Consider the following 17,799-nt stretch of genomic DNA (forward strand, 5'->3'; position numbering starts at 1 on the left):
ACTATTTGTGACACTGCATTGCAGAGAGATGGCAAAACTTTGAATGTTCCTATGAGTTTTCTGTAGACAGACAACAACCTCAATGTTCAATCCATTTACAACAACAAACTCAGACACAATAACTAAAAAGGAGTTGAAGTAGTTTTCATCAAGACATGTTGGTCATTTGTATGCTTCCACTTTGGGCATCCATCCATTTTCGGAACCGCTTATCTTCACAAGGGTCGCGGGCGTGCTGGAGCCTATCCCAGCTGTCACTGGACAGTAGGCTATCTATCTACCTATCCATCCGTCCATCTGTCCGTCCGTCCCAGTGTTTTATGACTCATGCATGCTCCTGGTGTGTTTAGACTCCAAATAGTTGCTCAAGCAAATAGACACAGAAAGATAAGCCTGCAGACAAGTAACATTGTATATTATGTACATGTGTAAGCAAATGTTTGCGTGTGCATGGACGTTAACGGAGTTTATCACACTGTGTAAACTATAGGAGAAAGAATCTCAAAATATTTTGGTTCAGCTTGGGAAATAACGCACAATTTTCTGTAAGAGCAACAGAAAATGTCATGTTTAAGAAATAAAGAGCAAAATGTATAGTCTTAAATTAGTATGAGTGGAAAAAAAGTATATTTGTCTCATAAAAGCATTTCTTGAGGTGATTGAAGTATATTATGTAATACACTTCATTGACCTCCATTGAAGAGGTTACAATTTCTGATTTGTAATTAAAAATGACATTTTTGTTTACACTAAACTCAGAGAATACCCAGCTGCTATTTGTGTTGGCTAAGCAATACTATTTTGGAGGGAAAAGTATGATAATTGTCTTTTTAGCTGGTGCTTGACTACGCCCTTTATAGTATAACTCACTCTCTGATATACTTGAATATTCAAAATTTCAACTCTTTTATTGGAATATGCGACTTCCTGTCCGAATATTGATGGTTGTCTGAGAGAAATTAGTGCACTTTTAGTTCATTCTCCAATTTGGTGCTTATCACATACAAACAGAATTTAAGGAGTGAAGTGCTTGAACTGACAGTGAGTGATCTTGCCTTCAAAGGAGGGCCAGGGTGCAATTAAGATTCCTTTATGCCGGTCCCGTGTGAGAACTTTGGCACGTTGCAGTTTCTACTGGACACCTGATGTTTGGACTCTCATACTAAGGCTCCGTTTAAGTGGGCCAAGGTGTGACTTTAGCACCGTCTCTCTCACCCGCTGAGTCTAGATAAATAACAGGGAGTGAGTTCTCAGTGGAAGCCACCACACATGGAGGGAGGAAGATTAGGATTGTATCGCTTGGTCTCTATTGGAAAAGATGAATAAAAAGGGTTTGACACATAACGCAACAAACTCATGGAATATATTACTAAAACACCTTGTTCATGTTGCCGGCCCTATTGAGCAATATGAAACAAGCATGTTTCGTCTTGCCAGTTTCACATTTGTCAACTCACAATCAGTGATGCAATGCAGTGCAAAGTCAGTTAAGATAAATGAAGATCTCTTGGTCAAAAACACTTGGCATGATTTCTGGAAAGCCACTTTAGTGTATCTCCACAGTGTCAGCCAAGCTACTATACCTTTAAAGGAAAACGAATACCAGAAAATCCTGATTGTGACATTATGGGCTCTGTATGTTTTTTAACATTATGTGTGAGCAAGACTGTTATTGACTTCTCAGTAGGCGAGCTCAATTCTGGGTTTAAAAATGTAAATTTGGATAGAAATTCCTCATTGCTGGTCAAAACTGTAAAAGAGAAATCTTTCTGAAAATGGAAAAAAAAATATCAACATCCCGTGTGTATTTCTTGGTATAGCAGGAAGAGTTCCAGACGACAATTGTGAATCAAGAATTGTATCGTAGTTTAAATGCACTTTCTCAATTGTGAGTGAGTGAGTGAGTGAGTGAGTGAGTGAGTGAGTGAGTGAGTGAGTGAGTGAGTGAGTGAGTGAGTGAGTGAGTGAGTGAGTGAGGAAAGAAAGAAAGAAAGAAAGAAAGAAAGAAAGAAAGAAAGAAAGAAAGAAAGAAAGAAAAAAGAAAGAAAGAAAGAAAGAAAGAAAGAAAGAAAGAAAGAAAGAAAGAAAGAAAGAAAGGAGAGCCTTCAATGTTTTGGAATAGAGCATGAAACTCCGCACTGGAATGCCAGAGTCACGATCCGAACCTGCAACCTCTGAAATATGATGCAGATTAGCTAACTACTGTGCCACCTTTTCTTGTAGTAATATATTTTCAGACCAGATAAGTGAAATTGGATCATTTTGCAAAACAAATCACACACAACACACTCATTTGCTTAAGAATCACTGATCGATTGTGATGACGTGATATGAGTAAGTTTCTTGCCCTTACTGGAGTCTTTTTTGGCTGGATGATGAAGCCTACTTGAAACTTTGGACGGAAAACTGAAATGACATAATGCAGAAAACCCCGGGAATATTTTGCAAGATGTCGACTTCCTTGTGCTCCTGAGGAATACTGTTGGAGACGTATGAGTCACCGTGCTGGCTCCATGTGTTATCAAGCCTACTGTCACATTTCACGTCATACTCTTATAATTCATCTCACCTGATATTTGTTATAGTTGCTGAATGTATAAATGAAACTTATGAGGAAAACAATCCAGATGTTGCCATTAATTTAAAGACCTCTTTGGACCTGTTTCTGGAATAGCTGCTTTTCTAAGATGTTCCTTATTTATTAATGTGTACCTCCATCCATAACAAAGCCTTCTGTGTGCTAATTATCTAATGATGAGTTTAAAGACTTCTTGATTCGTGTTAATCTTATCCAACCCAATATTATGTCATATTAGCACACAAACAGCTCAATCAGTCGGCTATACCTTGTTCGTTGAATCTAATTTTGTTGACCTTGTCACCAGCCGGTTGCGGAGCCCAGGGAACAATAAACTTGTGATTTATGTCAAAGTGATAACAACTACTCAGACTGTTGGTGCCTCAGGTGCATCGGTTTTACAACCAGTTCAACAGGTTAGCTGCCAATGAGCTGCGCGTGTTTGATTTGATGTCTAAGATGGCTGCAAACACCAAAAGAACTAAGATCACGTAGGGGATGGCTGATGGTATAGTGCTACACTCGCCTGTCTTGTGTGCAGGTACCATGAGTTCGATTCCCGTATATGATGGTGTGTGTGTGATTTAAAAACAAACAAAATAGTTGGATCTCGTATCATACCTGTCTGACTGATAAGATGAGACATACCCTGTTTATCAAGTCTTTCTCTGGAAAGGAACATGGGAACATATTGTTAGTCGTATGCTGAATCATTTATAACTTTATTTGAAAGTTCCATGAGGAAAATTAAATAGAGAGGAACGCTTATATTCTGTTCCACTGTATTGTTCCAAGTACCAAATCATTCAGAACTTGGCCAACTGGGTTCAAGTTTTTCCACCAAAATCAACAAGGAGTTATACAAATTCACTTACAATCTGCATTTGACCAGAATCTGAATTAAATGTGGTCTTATTTTGCATTAAATGTTGAGACATTCTATTAAAAGACTCTAAATGTACCATTATAGTCTTCATTTCGTATTTATTTCTCAGGTGCGAACTCCTTATATGCAAACTGGGTAGCAGCTCTTTGCATACGCAACTTCCATCATATGCAAATAGAACCTTTAAAATACACAAGAGTAAAAATCCTTGCCTCACATTGCACACTAACAGACAGACGACTGCCTGCCCGAGGGTAGAACATGATAGGAGGGGTGTCATGTCCCATAACCTGCTCCAACGACCTGCCTCTTTCTGCCATTGATACTGTGAAGATGAATTGTGTCACATAGGAATTCCTAGAAAACATCATTTCCAAAAATGTGAAAACATGAGCGCCAATAAAGAGCAGATTTCTCAAAGTGGACGGCTGTGTTCATGTCTGGGTATGCCACTGAAGAATCACTCCCATCTTCACACAAACTATCCAGCCCGTTTGCAGTGACCACCAATTTTTTCAATGGAGACCTTCAATGAGCCCCATTTGTCTTCTTGGAGGTTTGAAACGGCACACTTGTGTCGTACCCCCCGAGACTTGTCTTTGTAGCTGCAAGGATAGATTTAACAGACAGAGGCAAGTCTCAAAAGGTGTGAGGCTGTGAGCCGAGCTGATTATTCACACACATGACGCACCCCCAAGCCCCGCCCCTTTAGGCAGACACGCTCACTATACAGTCAGCCTGCCTACGCGCAGTTTTTTATTTAGTCTGACTTGAGCACGGCGTGCACTACGCTGCCCCGCCGGCCTATTTAGGAACATCACACACTTTTTCCACCCAGGACACTCACAGGAGCACACAAAGAGTGGCATCATGGGGAGCAGCATTTCATGTGTGCCCCAGGACAACTTCACCTTCTCTGGCAAAAGTTTCATCCGCAGGAACAGGTGAGTACTATCGTCAAGGATTTTTTTTTGAGTCTTTAGGTAACCAAGGTACCCTGTGCAAATTCCCTTTATTCTGTTTTTATTTTTGCCCATGATCTTAAATGGAAAGAATTCTTGGCATTTGTCAGGCTTTGAGAATGAGGGTTTGTTCATTTTCAGGATCACATAGTAACACGGGATAGTGCCAGCAGTGGCTTTAGTTCCGAGACGTGTCTGATTGGTGGCCGTCTGGCCCTGTATGTCAACGATCCGGTTACTATTTGCTTCCTCCGCACATCTCTGTGAGTGTGAAGATGATCTGCCAGCTGTCAGAGATTCTAGTGACCCAACAACAAAATCAGGCCATGACCCCCTTATTATGGTCCCGTTGACATGGGGCCAGTTATTCTTATTAAGGAAAAATATGTGATCCCAATGGAGCAAAATCAGCTTGTCATCATCTTAACCTTAATCGATGGTTTATCTAGTAGTTCTGCTCAATCCCAATGGATTATATGTCTGGACATGCCCCAGTAGTCAGTGTTGGATCCACACATCTGATTCCTATTTGCACCAATTCTTGTAGCCTGCATTGTGTGATGATTCAGGTTCTGGTTTTCACCATTTTGCAAAGAAGCTTTTAATGTGGTTTGTCTTTGTAAACAACTGCGCTGGCGCACACGCACACACAGAGCAGCAACACACTTTCCAAGAGGGATCAATGCCTTAAGTATGCACAGTAAATTCCTGTTCCGTGGTGGTTAAATGCCACAGCAATGGCTAGAGGATGTTAGGTGTGTAAATGCACTGCTTGCTTAGCACAGTATGCACATTCTTTTTATATGCCATGCCCACAAATTGCATCTGGGAGTATCATTCACATACTTTTGTCTTTGTTGAAACAAAGCGAAAAAGCGTAGCGACCAAGCACCAGTGGCCTTAAATGATTGACGCTGGTCAGTGACTTCCTGATTAGACAGAACTTGATTCCCACCACGCAGACAAAGGCCCACATTGTTGCGCATAGCTGTATATAGACATATACGCACAGATAAGCAGATCAACCTCAATGTGAGACTGCACCAGCCCTGCTTGAGTGCTTTATCAGGCAGTGAGGGTGCTTCCTCATGAAGATGTGACACTAATGGTAACAGGCGAGGGTCATGCAAAACAAAGAGGATCATTGAATGCGGATTTTCTTCTGCATATCAGCAGCCCAGGGGTCAATTGTTCTAATTAGGTAAATGTCTGGCATTGATGGAATGAAGACGGAGGTATAATTAGGATGTGTTGTCCGCGGAGGTGGGTAGAGAAGCCCAAAATTTGCATTCCTGTTGCCTTGTGCAACTCTAGGTACTTTTGGCTGGGAGTCCGCCCGGTGATGTTCTAACTATTAGTTACACGCCATTGTTTCTGCCATATTTCACGTGAAATTTCACGCTGTCGTGACTGGCTGGCTTTGTTTGATTGGTGAAATGGAGTCAAACGTCACAAATGGTTATGTTGGCATGATGAGTCATGTGACAGCGCCCTAGTCTGACGAATCAAAACAAATAGACTACGCAAGAGCAATAATCCTACCGTGAATTGCTCAGTGTAACAGTAAAAATAGAAATTATTCTTAAGAAACACATCAAGTCGAAGAAAAACGTATGGTGCATCCAAATTCCAAAAGTTGCTTTAAAAATGCAATGGGGTAAATATAGCACGTTACGACCCACCTCTCATTGTCTGCACATGACTTGGAATTTGAAACCATAAAATCAAGTGTAAATGTGATCATTAACGCTTAGAATCTTGACTATATCTCCCGGGGACAACAGTGGATGACAGGCAACGCCTGTAAACAGGAAATGCCTCGGCAAAATGCACTTGGGAAACAAAATAATAAACTCTAGAGGAAAAAGCGCTGACAAGAATTTCTCCCTCTTGAGCAGCAGTCGCCTATTTCGCAAGAAGAACCCCCAAGAGGGTCAGGAGAAGTCCAACAGCATCATCAATATCCTCTGCACCGTCACCCCGAGGAAGGTAAAAACTCAATCCACCGTCCCTATCGTGTGCTCATGCAATGTCGGTTTTAATCAGAGCTCTGGTTGCAGGAAATGTCCTCTAAAGACCTGCAGACCATCGAGAACATCAAATGGGATCCCCCCTTCCCCTACGACCCGGCCAGTGGCTGGAAAAAGAGCAGCATCAACGTGAAGAATTATGGGCGGCTGATTCACAGCTCCAAAGTTCGTTTCCGCTTCTTGCACTGCCAGGTGAGTAGAACTGATAACTTGTTGTTTTGCTAATGCTCTTGTTATGAAACTTTATGATCATAAATTATCCACTTTAATTAGGTGCTTCAAAAGAAGACTAAAACAGGGCTCTAGCTTCCGATGACGCATTTGTAGCAAACAGGAAAGTGTCAAAAGCAAGGTGCAGGTGCAGCCTCGCAGGAAGTTACTGGGCGAACATTAAAACACAGAAACTCGGTGATGCAACTGACTTGGTGGTTCGCCGTGAACAATCCAATCGGTTCCGCAGCTTATGTTTGGACATGCTTTGCCGAGTCATAATTGTGAAACATCTCTGGGAGAAAAAAAAAACTCAGGGTACAAGCTTGCTCTTCTGATCCCACATCCTGATAGAGGACAACTTGTGCAAAGTTTAATTTATCAGCACTGTGACACAATTCTGTGCAGAACAACAACAAAAAAATGAGGTAAAGGATGGAAAACTGGACGCAATAATAAAAAAAAACAAAAAAACACATAAGGTAATCATGTTTCTTACGCTCTGGCCAATCAATGAAGCATTGAAAGAGACCAGAAGAAAGCATCCAAGAATGTTTCTGTAATCACATTGTGAGACTCAAATAATTCCTACTATTTCTCAGAAGCCAAACGTTACACAACCTAATTTCCCTGAAGCCATCGATGAATAAGCAGCTGACACGACAAGCCAGATTTAAAAATAAGTTTTTCTTCGTCTAGCGCATGACACTGCGATATGATTCTTCTCAGAAAAAACGAAAAAGTTGCAAGGGATTTTTTTTTTTTAGCACTTTCACTATTTTATCATTATCACTATATTTTTACCGTTTGTCTAACATCTTTACAGGATTATTATTTTAACGATATATATTTTTTTGCGTTGCATGACGTGGTTCCTCAATGCAATCTTGATGTCTTCAAAGTCTCATATTGCTCGGCAGGCTCGCCACCTGTAACGTAATCACAAAAAGGCCAATGACAGTGACAAGTCCAGCTTGACTTTAAGCTTCTCATGTTGCCTCTGCAGGATATCCACGATTGCTACCTGGATCTCTTCCAGACACACCTTCACTTTGTGTCCAACAACACTCCTGGATTGACATACCAGGTAAGTTTTGTTTTCCCTTCAGCATCATTCATTCCTTCAAATCCATGCTTACTTGACTACGTCAGCATTTTTACGAGGTTTCATGTTCACTGGAATCAGAGGTCGAAGTCATGCCGTCACTGCTCTTGACGTACTTATCTTATCAACCGACGGTGTGTTGGTAAACAGAAAGTATGATTATGTTTCCTCACCTGCATGAGCAGTCATTAATCATCCGAACGCTTCGTCAAAGTGCTCGTCTAGTCGTACATACATGACGGCATTTACAAGGCGGGCTTGGTGAAACTCCGTTTCAGTTTGGAAAAGGAAGTCTTCTTGTCAGAACATGTTAAGGGGTGACTGATTGATCGAAAGTTAAAACACAAAGCAGACAACCATTCATATTTGGTTTTACCAACAAATGTAAAACTGAAGGAAAAACGGAACAGAAAATGACGGATGAGTCCTCTTTTTTCTGTTTTGTGTGCAGGGAACTCTTCCACTGAAGGAGCTCACCATCTGCAACCTGCAACAGAACTGCAACCACAGCCAACCCATTGAATACGCCTTTCAAATAAATGGTGAGCATGCTATGTTTTGTTGTCACATTTTTGTATTACAGCATTGCAGTTTTTTTAATACAATACAAATTGCAAAGTGACTTTTTATATTACTGCGAATGCGGGATTTGCACTCACAAAATTCATGCTGGAATGATTTCCTGTTGTCACATTCCGGTAATTCAAAGGTGCCGTGACCCTCATCACCTCTACTCAACCCCCAGACTAACTAGAGCTGGGTCCCCTTTAACCTTGGTCAGGGGCCTAAAGCTGCCTCACTTGTTAGACAACAGGTGCAGTTCACAGAGGCCAGCTGTCGCACAGAAAAGCCCAGCTACCACTGACTTCTGGCACCACTCTACCATACATTCCGCAAACTAATACCACTTGACTTTTAAACTGCGGATCCACGGGAAAACTGTGTGGAAGTTAAATGCTTTAGTTGGGAAACGGTATACAAACATGTTAACTTGTAATGTATTCCAAAGTACAGAGCAAGTCTAATGTATTGAAATGAATTTGTCAGTGTCACTTCCATAATGTCTCACTCTCACTATTATGCAATCCATGCATGTCTACTTACTCAGCTGTTACACAGCATACGTCATCTCTAACATAAACAATTCAATCCCATACTGGGTAATCAATTAGACAAATCTTAATGATTTACATCTCTGTGAATGCATCTTCTACCAAACGATAATGAGCTCGCAGGTTACAACCTGAATTGAATAAAGGGACAGCAATGCTAGAAATCGGGGGAATTTAATCCGTTGCGGGCATATCAGTGGGTCATTGAAACTAAAAAAAATGCTCTCACATATTTGGCATATTTCTATTCACATTCATATTGCCCTTGGCTTCCCAGATTAAGCTTGTTATTTTACGGTTCTAAATTTCAGTCATTGTTCCCACTCGCTCTGAAACTTTATTTACTTCATGTGAGGCATCGACAACAGCACACATGTGGAGGAAGTGTGACGAAAGTCTGAGTCAAGTGAGAGAGCTGATGTAGCGATGAATGTGAGACATTTCCTTTCCCTACTGCTGAAAACACAAATCAATGTCAACGGCAGTAGCAGCGGGTAAAGAGCATGACGAAGCAAACGGCGCGTGAGAGAAAACTTCCAGGAACTGTTAACAGCGTTCCGAAAGATGCTTAAGAGTAATTTATTAGCTTTAGCAATGCCTTTTAGTCCCAAAGCCCGCTTTAATCCACGCTCCATCCAAACTTGCACAATCTAATGAGTCAAATCAAGAAGATAATAATGCTCAGTTTTGACACAGTGAGATATGTAATCGTTTTCAAAAGGATTCATCTCCAGCACAATTAAATAAAACTTCTTTGCTGTTTATCTCTGGTATGTGCTCAACTGATAGAGGGAAAGTTTTTCTCATTCCTTCCGGGCTCTCAGTGTGTGGGAGGACAAGATCGCTATGATTTGAAATTCTTGTGGGGATCTTCAGCAAAATTGTGTGACGTGTGGGCTTGCACATATGTTAACACTTATTGCATTGTAGACACAACACGTGGAGAAAAGTGGGAGCCTCTCGAGTGCAAAGCTATCTGGGCAATGACAACCCCCACCCCCATTTGTTCCTCACAGGTGTCAGCCTGAACCCCATCATTGTCTATTGTGCCAACCAAGAAGAAATGGACCGATGGTTTGGCCTTCTTAAAGAAAACATTGAAGCCAATGGGGGCAATGCTATCGCACCGGAAAACTACACCAGAGTCAAAGTAAGTTCTCACAAACAGCCTGTCACATTTGCCCCTGACGGGAATTGTAATGGTATTTTAGAATGGTGTGTGTGTAGTCTAACTAAAGTTCTCAAGTTTTAGATAGAAAAAACTTTTTTTTTTTTAATTGTGCTGGTGGGGAAAAAAATCTTTCTCCAAGCACTAAAGAAACAGGATGTGTGTGTAGTGACTCAAGTAGGTCATTTCAGGCTCTCCCTCAGGGCTGAATAGCAGGGAACGTTCTTGACCGCATCATAGTAGTCATCTAAGTCCTAACCACTCACAAGTGTGTCACACTTTATTGGTGCTTGAGTTTTCTTTGTTGTTTAACTTCCCTGATGCATTTTGTGTCTTTGGTAGCAAAACCATGAGGAGAAGACGCCGGCAGGCAGAGAGGAGCTGAGAAACTCTATCAATAAGGAGCCCATCTATGAGTGGGAGGGCTCGCAGCGGGACAGCCTGGGCCCCATAACTTACGTCACCAAAGTCCGTTTGCAGCACCTGCCCTGTCAGGTACAAACAGAGCATACACGATCTTTCTTTTCAAACCTCCTGGGAAAATACAAAGGGGTTGCGTCACGTGTGTTTAGGATCATAGAATTTTTGACAGGACTTGAATAATTTAGGAGATGAGTCACTTTTCAAATTGTGTAACGTGTTTTACTTTCGCCACACAATATCACGGCAGTCAGATTTATGTAATATGTCACAATCCCATCAGCGCTTTCATTGGCCCAACGCGGCGGTAGGAAAGAGTAGCTGGTCGAGTACTGTTATTTTATTACCACCGCACGACTCCCCATCTCCAAGTTTGCACATAAAAATAAAATACCGCAATCATTTTGATGACTCAGCCCTCTAAAGGTCCCCAGGCCCAAGTTTAAGAATCACTGCTCTACGTTGGAGTTTGGTGGTAGGTAGCAAGTTGTACAGTATCAGGTGGGGGCGGGGCAAAAAAAAAAAAACCAGTAGTCAAGCCACAACGTGCCAGGATTGTTCCGAATCATTCACTGTGGGTGTGGGAAGCAACTATACTCACCTCTCAGCTGTCTCTGTGGACACACCCTATGCGAGGTTGAGGAAACATAACCTACGCTTTCAGGACCTTTAAATGCCTCAAATTTACCACGAGGTCTCACTGCACACCATTAAAGTGTCTAAAATGTTTTCAAAAGGGTTGGATTAGATCTCAAGATGACCTCTGTGCTTTTTCTCATTCAGTCTTATCTGTTTGCAAAATGTTATCAGGTTTCATTAGCTTTAAAGCAAAAGAATTTAATGCCGTTATGCCCTGTGCAACTTCAAAGCTGTGGGAAAATAGACTTGTTTATACACTGTAGGTCAAGAACATTCAGTCCGCGGAACATTTGACTACTATGTTTAGTCTGCTGTTAAAAATATGAGATGAACCAAATTCTGCAACTTGATGGAAACATGGTGCTATTCTTGTTGACAGCAACAAAGTGACCGACTACTGGTTATGTACGCGTCAACATTGATCATCTTATCGGAAGAGGAGCACGGCCTCTTCTACAAGGTATTCACAAGAATAATAATAATAACTATCCATCCATCTCCTGAGTTGTGTGCATGCCTTGTTTAATCAAACGTTTCATGGTTATCTTTGTCAGGGGAAGCTTCCACTCAACATGATCACTGTGACCACACCCTGCCAAGACGTGAAGCCCAACACCTTTATGATCGAAGGTAGATAAACACACAGCTGGGTCAGTACGATGCACAAGTGCGGAACCGTGGCAACAATATCATCTCAATACACTGATTGATCAGTAAACTGAGGAAAGAGCATGTTTGGGATATTGTGATAGCTGAAGAGCATGTGCATGAATTAGTTTGGTTTCGAAAAACATTTGGTTTCTTCAAAGATCTGCTTAATTTTCTCTCTCTGTCAAAACAAAATGAAAGTAGGGGAGTAGCCTAATGTTAAAAACACGACCTAACAAAACAGGCTTTTATCTGTTTCGTGTGCGGTGTTGACAGCACATGGAGGAGAATACCCAGATTCACAACTTATTAAAAAGTTGAACTCCTCATTAACTGCAAAACTGCATATACATATTGAGATTGTGTCCCACTCAAGTGCTATGCATATTTTAGCCCAAGTGGACTTTTGCAGGAATGCGCTAACGTCACAAAGTGCAACCCTCCATGAATGAATTGGTTTGATCCGCAATGAATGACAATCTGAGCGTGGCGCATTCCACTGAACGACTGAATCGAATGACACGCTTTGTCCCCCCCCTTCTCCTTTTTCTGTTGCTAGGGAAGCTCATCAACCCCATAGTGGTGACCTGTCTGGATAGAAGAGAGTTCTGCGACTGGATCCAACATTTTAAAGTCGCTGACGTGCCCGTTCTCACCCCACCGCCCCCGGTCTATGACATCATCTACACACCAACACACACTGAGGTGAGACTTTTTTACAGGCCCAAACAATCACGTTATTCACAGCTGCTGATGAGCAAAGCAGTAGATCTATCTACACCTGTTTTGCGAGTCTCCAGGTTGACTAAATCAATGATACTAGCAATTACCCGACTTCTAAAAGACGTAAATCTTTTTTCTTCCTTCCATTTGACATTCATCAATTGTGCTGATTTTTATTTGACTTTTTTAGGTATGTTTATGGGTCATATTTTCTTATGACCACTTGTCACTTAGGCAGAGTTCCAAATGCTCAGTTGAAACTGGTTAATATCAAGACAGCAAGCCATTATGCTCCATTGGAAGGATTATAAATTAAATTGCTCTCTATTAAATATGAAATCCATACCGGGAAAAATAAAACTGTGAGCAACATGATAGTCTTGTGGTCGACCTTTTTTACAAGCCCTAGGCTTCGTCTCCCTCCTTGCACTGTTATTGCTATAATAATATGTGCTAAACAAACAAAACAATAAACCTCACTGATCTGAGGGTTGAGTTTTGATTCTTGGCTCCGGCCTTCCTTGTATGTTCTTCCTGTGCTTGCATGGGTTTTCTCTGGGTACTTTGGCTTCCTCCCACATCCTAAAATTGGACGGTGAAGACTCTTAGATTTCCACTGGTGTAAATGTGTCAGCTGGGATAGGCTCCAGCTCACATGTGAACCTAATATGGATGAGCACTCCAGAAAATGAATGAATGGAGGAAAATGACTGCATGATTATTCTGTTTATTTTTACTGAGTTAGGACAGGACCTGTACTTGTTTTCAGAGAAATCTTACTTTGTGATGCGTCTTTTGAATGTGCACTTGAGACACTAGGGAGGTTGAAAGCTCATTGAATAGTGACTTAATGGATTTTTTACAATTATGTCAATTGTGTGGAAACAATTGTCCCATCTTGAGGAGATTGAGGCAAAGTCCAGTGCACTACTTAGCTGCAACCAGTCATCATCATCATCGGTTTAAAGTCCGCTTTCCAGGCGCCGCTGGGTTGGACTGGGTTCTCGATATGGCCTTCTTCCACCGGGAACGGTCCACGGCCATCTCGTGGTTGATGCCGAGTGCCTTCATGTCGGCTGCCACGGTCATCTGCCAGGTCTTTTTAGGTCGGCCACTGGGTCTTGTTCCCTCTACGTTATACGACATAACTTTCTTCACCCAGTCGTTCTCGTCCTTCCTCACTACATGTCCGTACCATCGCAGTCTGCCTCTCCTCACCACATCCACTATGGCCTCCACTCCCATCTTCTTTCTCAGCTCTGCACTGGTCTTTTCCTCCCTCATTGACACACCACACATCCATCTGATCATCCTCATTTCTGCTCTGTTTAGTTTGTCTTCGTGTTCTGTTTTCAGGGCCCATGCCTCACTTCCGTAGTGCACTACTTAGCTGCAACCAGTATGAATTGCTATTCAATGTTTGTTGCTAATGTGTGGAAACTTGTGTCCCATGTAGGCACCACAGTTTGACAGGTGGAGCGGAAACAGTCAAGGCTACCCCGAGTCTCTCAAGTTCAGTCAGAGCGGACGTGGATCCCAGAGCCGTCAGTTCCCCACTCATGAAGAAAACCCATTCTCACCAGGATACTCGGAACCTCTCTGTGTAAGTTGCCACCATTGAATGAATTTTAGGACATAAATTGTCAACAATAAGAAAAACTCTCTCGGTTGTTTTACTGGAGCCAAGCAGCACCTTTTTTCCCGCTCATCAAGTTAATGATTAAGCAAGGTCAAGAGTCCTGTTTCTGTTATAGTCTCAGGTGGTACGCCTCAAGGCCGATGAGGAAAGAAAACACCATTACGATGGAATTTCTTCCTAAACAAGATCCCATTTATGCAGGAACTGATTATTCAGCAGTAGTAGAAGCTTTATTTTAAATCTCTCCCTCACACACGCACACTGACGAAATAATGAAGCACATCAGAACGTTTTGTGACATTCCTCCAAGAGAAAGGCAGTGCAGAGAAAACTTCCAATTAGCTTTTGCTGGACAAGGCCCATAAGACTTGTTTCTCAGCCGCTGACACACACACGCATCTAATTAAAATGACAGTCGGTGTCATTACACTGCTGACAACTACCCCGCTTATTGCCTACAGTACAGCCGACCCTCCTCAACCGAGACCACCCGCCTGGGAAGCAGGACCAGCAGCTTCTCTTCCCACACCAAGCTTGAGCGTGACTCACGAGCTTTGCCGCTGCGCAGCTCCTACTTCCAGCCTGTGGAGAGCTCTGGAGGCCTGCCTCAGCTGTACAGCACGCCGTACCCTGGTCCACATCGCCTCGAGAAAGGCCTGCTTGTCAAGGTAATAAGTCAGCCCGGCCTCTAAACTTGATAAGTGCTCACAGTGTTTCCCCCTTGAGGCTATCGACTTATCTTACATGTCACTGTACAAACAGTGCATGAAGTCGAGCTCGGTCGTAGTGGGAAGCAAAGCTTAGACGTGACAACAGATGAATGAGTAGAAAACGGTTAACCGTTAGCCCTATGAACCTCAATGAGCAAAACAACAGTTACATGATACTTTGGATCTTAGAGAGTGTGTCAAAATGTATGAAAATAAAAACAAACACGTTTGTGCGTTAAACATAATGCCTGGGTCTTTTCTGATCAGTCAAACAGCTGGAACACAACTCAGACGTCTTTGGGCTACTCCTTGAATGTCCCGCAGCGACACTCAGACATGTGCGCTCCTCGCCAGCCCCTGTCCCCACTCTACGATGTGCCGTGTAGCCCCGAAATCTTTACCTTGGATGAAGCAAGGCCAGTGGTAAGTGGGTCATTGATGATTCAATTTACAGCAACACAACTTCATCAATGTAAACAAGACGTGAACTGTGCATGTCTGGAAACGATTAGCAACGGGCAAGTGAATTGGTCAATCTTTTATAACCAAAGTCATTGTTCATTAAATTAATTTTAGGCAACTAGAATTGAATTTTGTTGAGTGCTGCACAATTTTTCCAAAGCATGTAAAACTTTTATTGATATGACCAATCATGCTCATCGAACCCAAATCATCTCCGTCAACAGGAGAGCTGGCAGGAGCCCACTCATCTGTACCACCACCACCAGCAGCAGCAGCAGCAGCAGCAGCAAAGCTCTTGGGTTCCACCCTCTTCCTTCAAGCTCCGCACCCCACCGATGGGCAGGCACAGCCAGAAGAGAAGCCTGGTGCTGACCAACTCGCAGGGGCATACTCCAGGCCTAGCGATTGAGAGCCCCCGGAGACAAGTGGAGCAGAGAGTCGAGGCCGTGTCGAGGCTCAAGCTTCTGACTGCACCATCAAAAGGACAAGAGCAGGTGAGAAAGAAAGCGCCGCTCGTCTCCCAGGGCGCTCTGGTTTCTGGAATGCTGTGGGACAACATGCAAGGGAGGCTCGCTTAATGATAAATGTGTGCATATATTTCTTGTGGATGTCTTATATTATTGTTTGCCGCAGATGAAAGAGAATATTTGTTGTTGCTGACAGTGGGGAAGTGACATTCTTGTGTTTTCTCATCTGTTGACAGGCACACCTCCGCTCCAACTGTGGGATCAACGCAGCTCAGATGTATCGTTACTCACCAGGTAAGGACTGATGGAATGCGATCATGAGTGTGACAAAACATTCTTTTGTTTAAAGTTACAATATGTCATGGACAAAGTAATCAAATTGTCATTTTGCTTCTAACTTTGTGGGAACATTTTGGAGATTTCCCTTTTCTCAGTGCATAAAACAAGGTCCACAAAGCTGTGTTTAGATGGGTTTTGTGTTTCAGAAAATAAGAGCCTGACCTTAAGCCTGTGGCACAGTTTGGGTTTGCCAGCACTTGGGGCAAGTTAAAAAAAAAAAAAAGAAAAAAAAGAAAGGGAGACACAAGCAACATTCTGCACATTAAAACAGCATGGCTTCATAGTTAAGGAGTGTGTAGTAGAGCGTCCTATTTCTCCCTACAAAGCTTCAACAATTAGTGTCCTCACTTCCCAAAAGTTTTTTGAGTGTTGTTAAAAGGAAAGGTGATGTAACTTGTAAACGTTACTTGTCCCTGTCCCAGCTTTGTGTTGGAATGTGTTGAACATGAGGGCATCAAATTCAAAATGAGTGAATATTTGCAAATGCTTTCTCTTTGGAAATAATTTACAAATAATTAAATAATCTGTTTTTATTCACATTTCACGCAACATCCCAACTTCATTGAAATTGGAGTTTGTAGTGAGACAAGACAGGAACTTATGTTTGACTGCTTTTGTCCTTGGTTGATATATTGCAAGAGAACGTACTTCAAGCAAGTGGCTGCAAGTTTTTGTGATGCTCTGCTTTCTGAAAAAAAGATTGTTTGTCAAGTATGAAAACAGTTGACAATGTTTACCAGATATGAGTGACTTGTGCCTCATGTTTGAATAATTTCTAAAATCTTATCCTTTCTCACTCTGACAGATCTTCATTCATACCTTAGACCCACAGAACCAGATGACCAGGAAATAGACTACGACAACATTTGGGAGGGTGATTGCCACACTGGAGGGAATCAGCTAACGTCTGGAATTCCGACACACTGGAGTGGATTAAACAGCGGGGCCAGGGGCCTTGGTGCCATGGCAACGGACCAGAGATGGTCATAAAGCAAAACAATTGGCCGGCACTTGTCTGGACGTGTGCAAACAACGGATCTCTATCAGAGGGATCATAAAAGCCAACAAGCGCAAGGCTGTGTTGTCCAGTAAGCGTACAGTAGAGTAAGAAGTATTAGTGGTGGCAGGCATGTGAAGGGGGGGGTATCTAAAAACACTAAGGCATACAAAAGTCCAAATAAATTTGAAAACTAGTTTGACAATAATGTAAAATGATTGTACTTTTTGCTTGGGCTGTGTTTGGTTCAGAAGAGCAGGTTTTTTTTCTTTTGGGTGGGGGGGCCTTCATTAAAACAAACAAGAAAATCATTCCACAGGCCCTTCCTAATGAATCTATTGTATTATTTTTGTAAATACTGTACATTTTTTTTGTATTGTAAATAGAGGTTTATTTTGGATGTAAGTGTAATATTATTACTGCATCATTCATTCTGAAACATGTGTGGTGTCTATTATTTTTGTTTATTTATATTTTCAAAAAATAAACTGATAAAATGAGTTATTGGTAAATTGTGTTTTCTAATTCTATTATACCTGCACGGATGTTTGGATTTTTTTTTACTGGACATCTCCACAATCTAGTGATATCCAATGCAAGCAGATGCACTATATATATATTAAAAAAAATGTCTGCCTCTCAAAGTCACTTTGAAGGTCTTATTTGTGTCCTGTTATCTTTTAAGTTAACATGGAATATTTCAC

The 17,799-nt window shown here is 42.0% G+C and overlaps 1 protein-coding gene across 1 annotated transcript; it reads left to right on the plus strand.

The window, feature by feature from the left end:
• The first annotated feature begins 4,202 nt into the window (after positions 1 to 4,202).
• plekhn1 (pleckstrin homology domain containing, family N member 1) lies at positions 4,203 to 17,607 on the plus strand. Its single transcript, XM_037241369.1, has 16 exons — positions 4,203 to 4,408; positions 6,325 to 6,415; positions 6,487 to 6,648; positions 7,673 to 7,753; positions 8,223 to 8,313; positions 9,900 to 10,033; positions 10,394 to 10,546; positions 11,490 to 11,570; positions 11,665 to 11,740; positions 12,318 to 12,463; positions 13,938 to 14,084; positions 14,582 to 14,788; positions 15,098 to 15,253; positions 15,517 to 15,786; positions 15,996 to 16,053; positions 16,904 to 17,607. The coding sequence occupies exons 1-16, from the start codon at positions 4,335 to 4,337 to the stop codon at positions 17,086 to 17,088; spliced, it is 2,112 nt and encodes a 703-aa protein (XP_037097264.1). The 5' UTR covers positions 4,203 to 4,334; the 3' UTR covers positions 17,089 to 17,607.
• Positions 17,608 to 17,799: the final 192 nt, after the last annotated feature.

The sequence above is a fragment of the Syngnathus acus genome, chromosome 2 (assembly GCF_901709675.1).
Source record: "Syngnathus acus chromosome 2, fSynAcu1.2, whole genome shotgun sequence".
In the NCBI taxonomy this organism is placed as follows: Eukaryota; Metazoa; Chordata; class Actinopteri; order Syngnathiformes; family Syngnathidae; genus Syngnathus; species Syngnathus acus.

Excerpts from the sequence above, each read along its gene's own strand:
- plekhn1 (XM_037241369.1), top strand. The coding sequence starts at position 4,335 with ATGGGGAGCAGCATTTCATGTGTGCCCCAGGACAACTTCACCTTCTCT. Across the intron at positions 7,754-8,222 it reads CTCCTGGATTGACATACCAG|GGAACTCTTCCACTGAAGGA; the intron begins GTAAGTTTTGTT and ends TTTTGTGTGCAG. Across the intron at positions 15,254-15,516 it reads TGGATGAAGCAAGGCCAGTG|GAGAGCTGGCAGGAGCCCAC; the intron begins GTAAGTGGGTCA and ends CTCCGTCAACAG.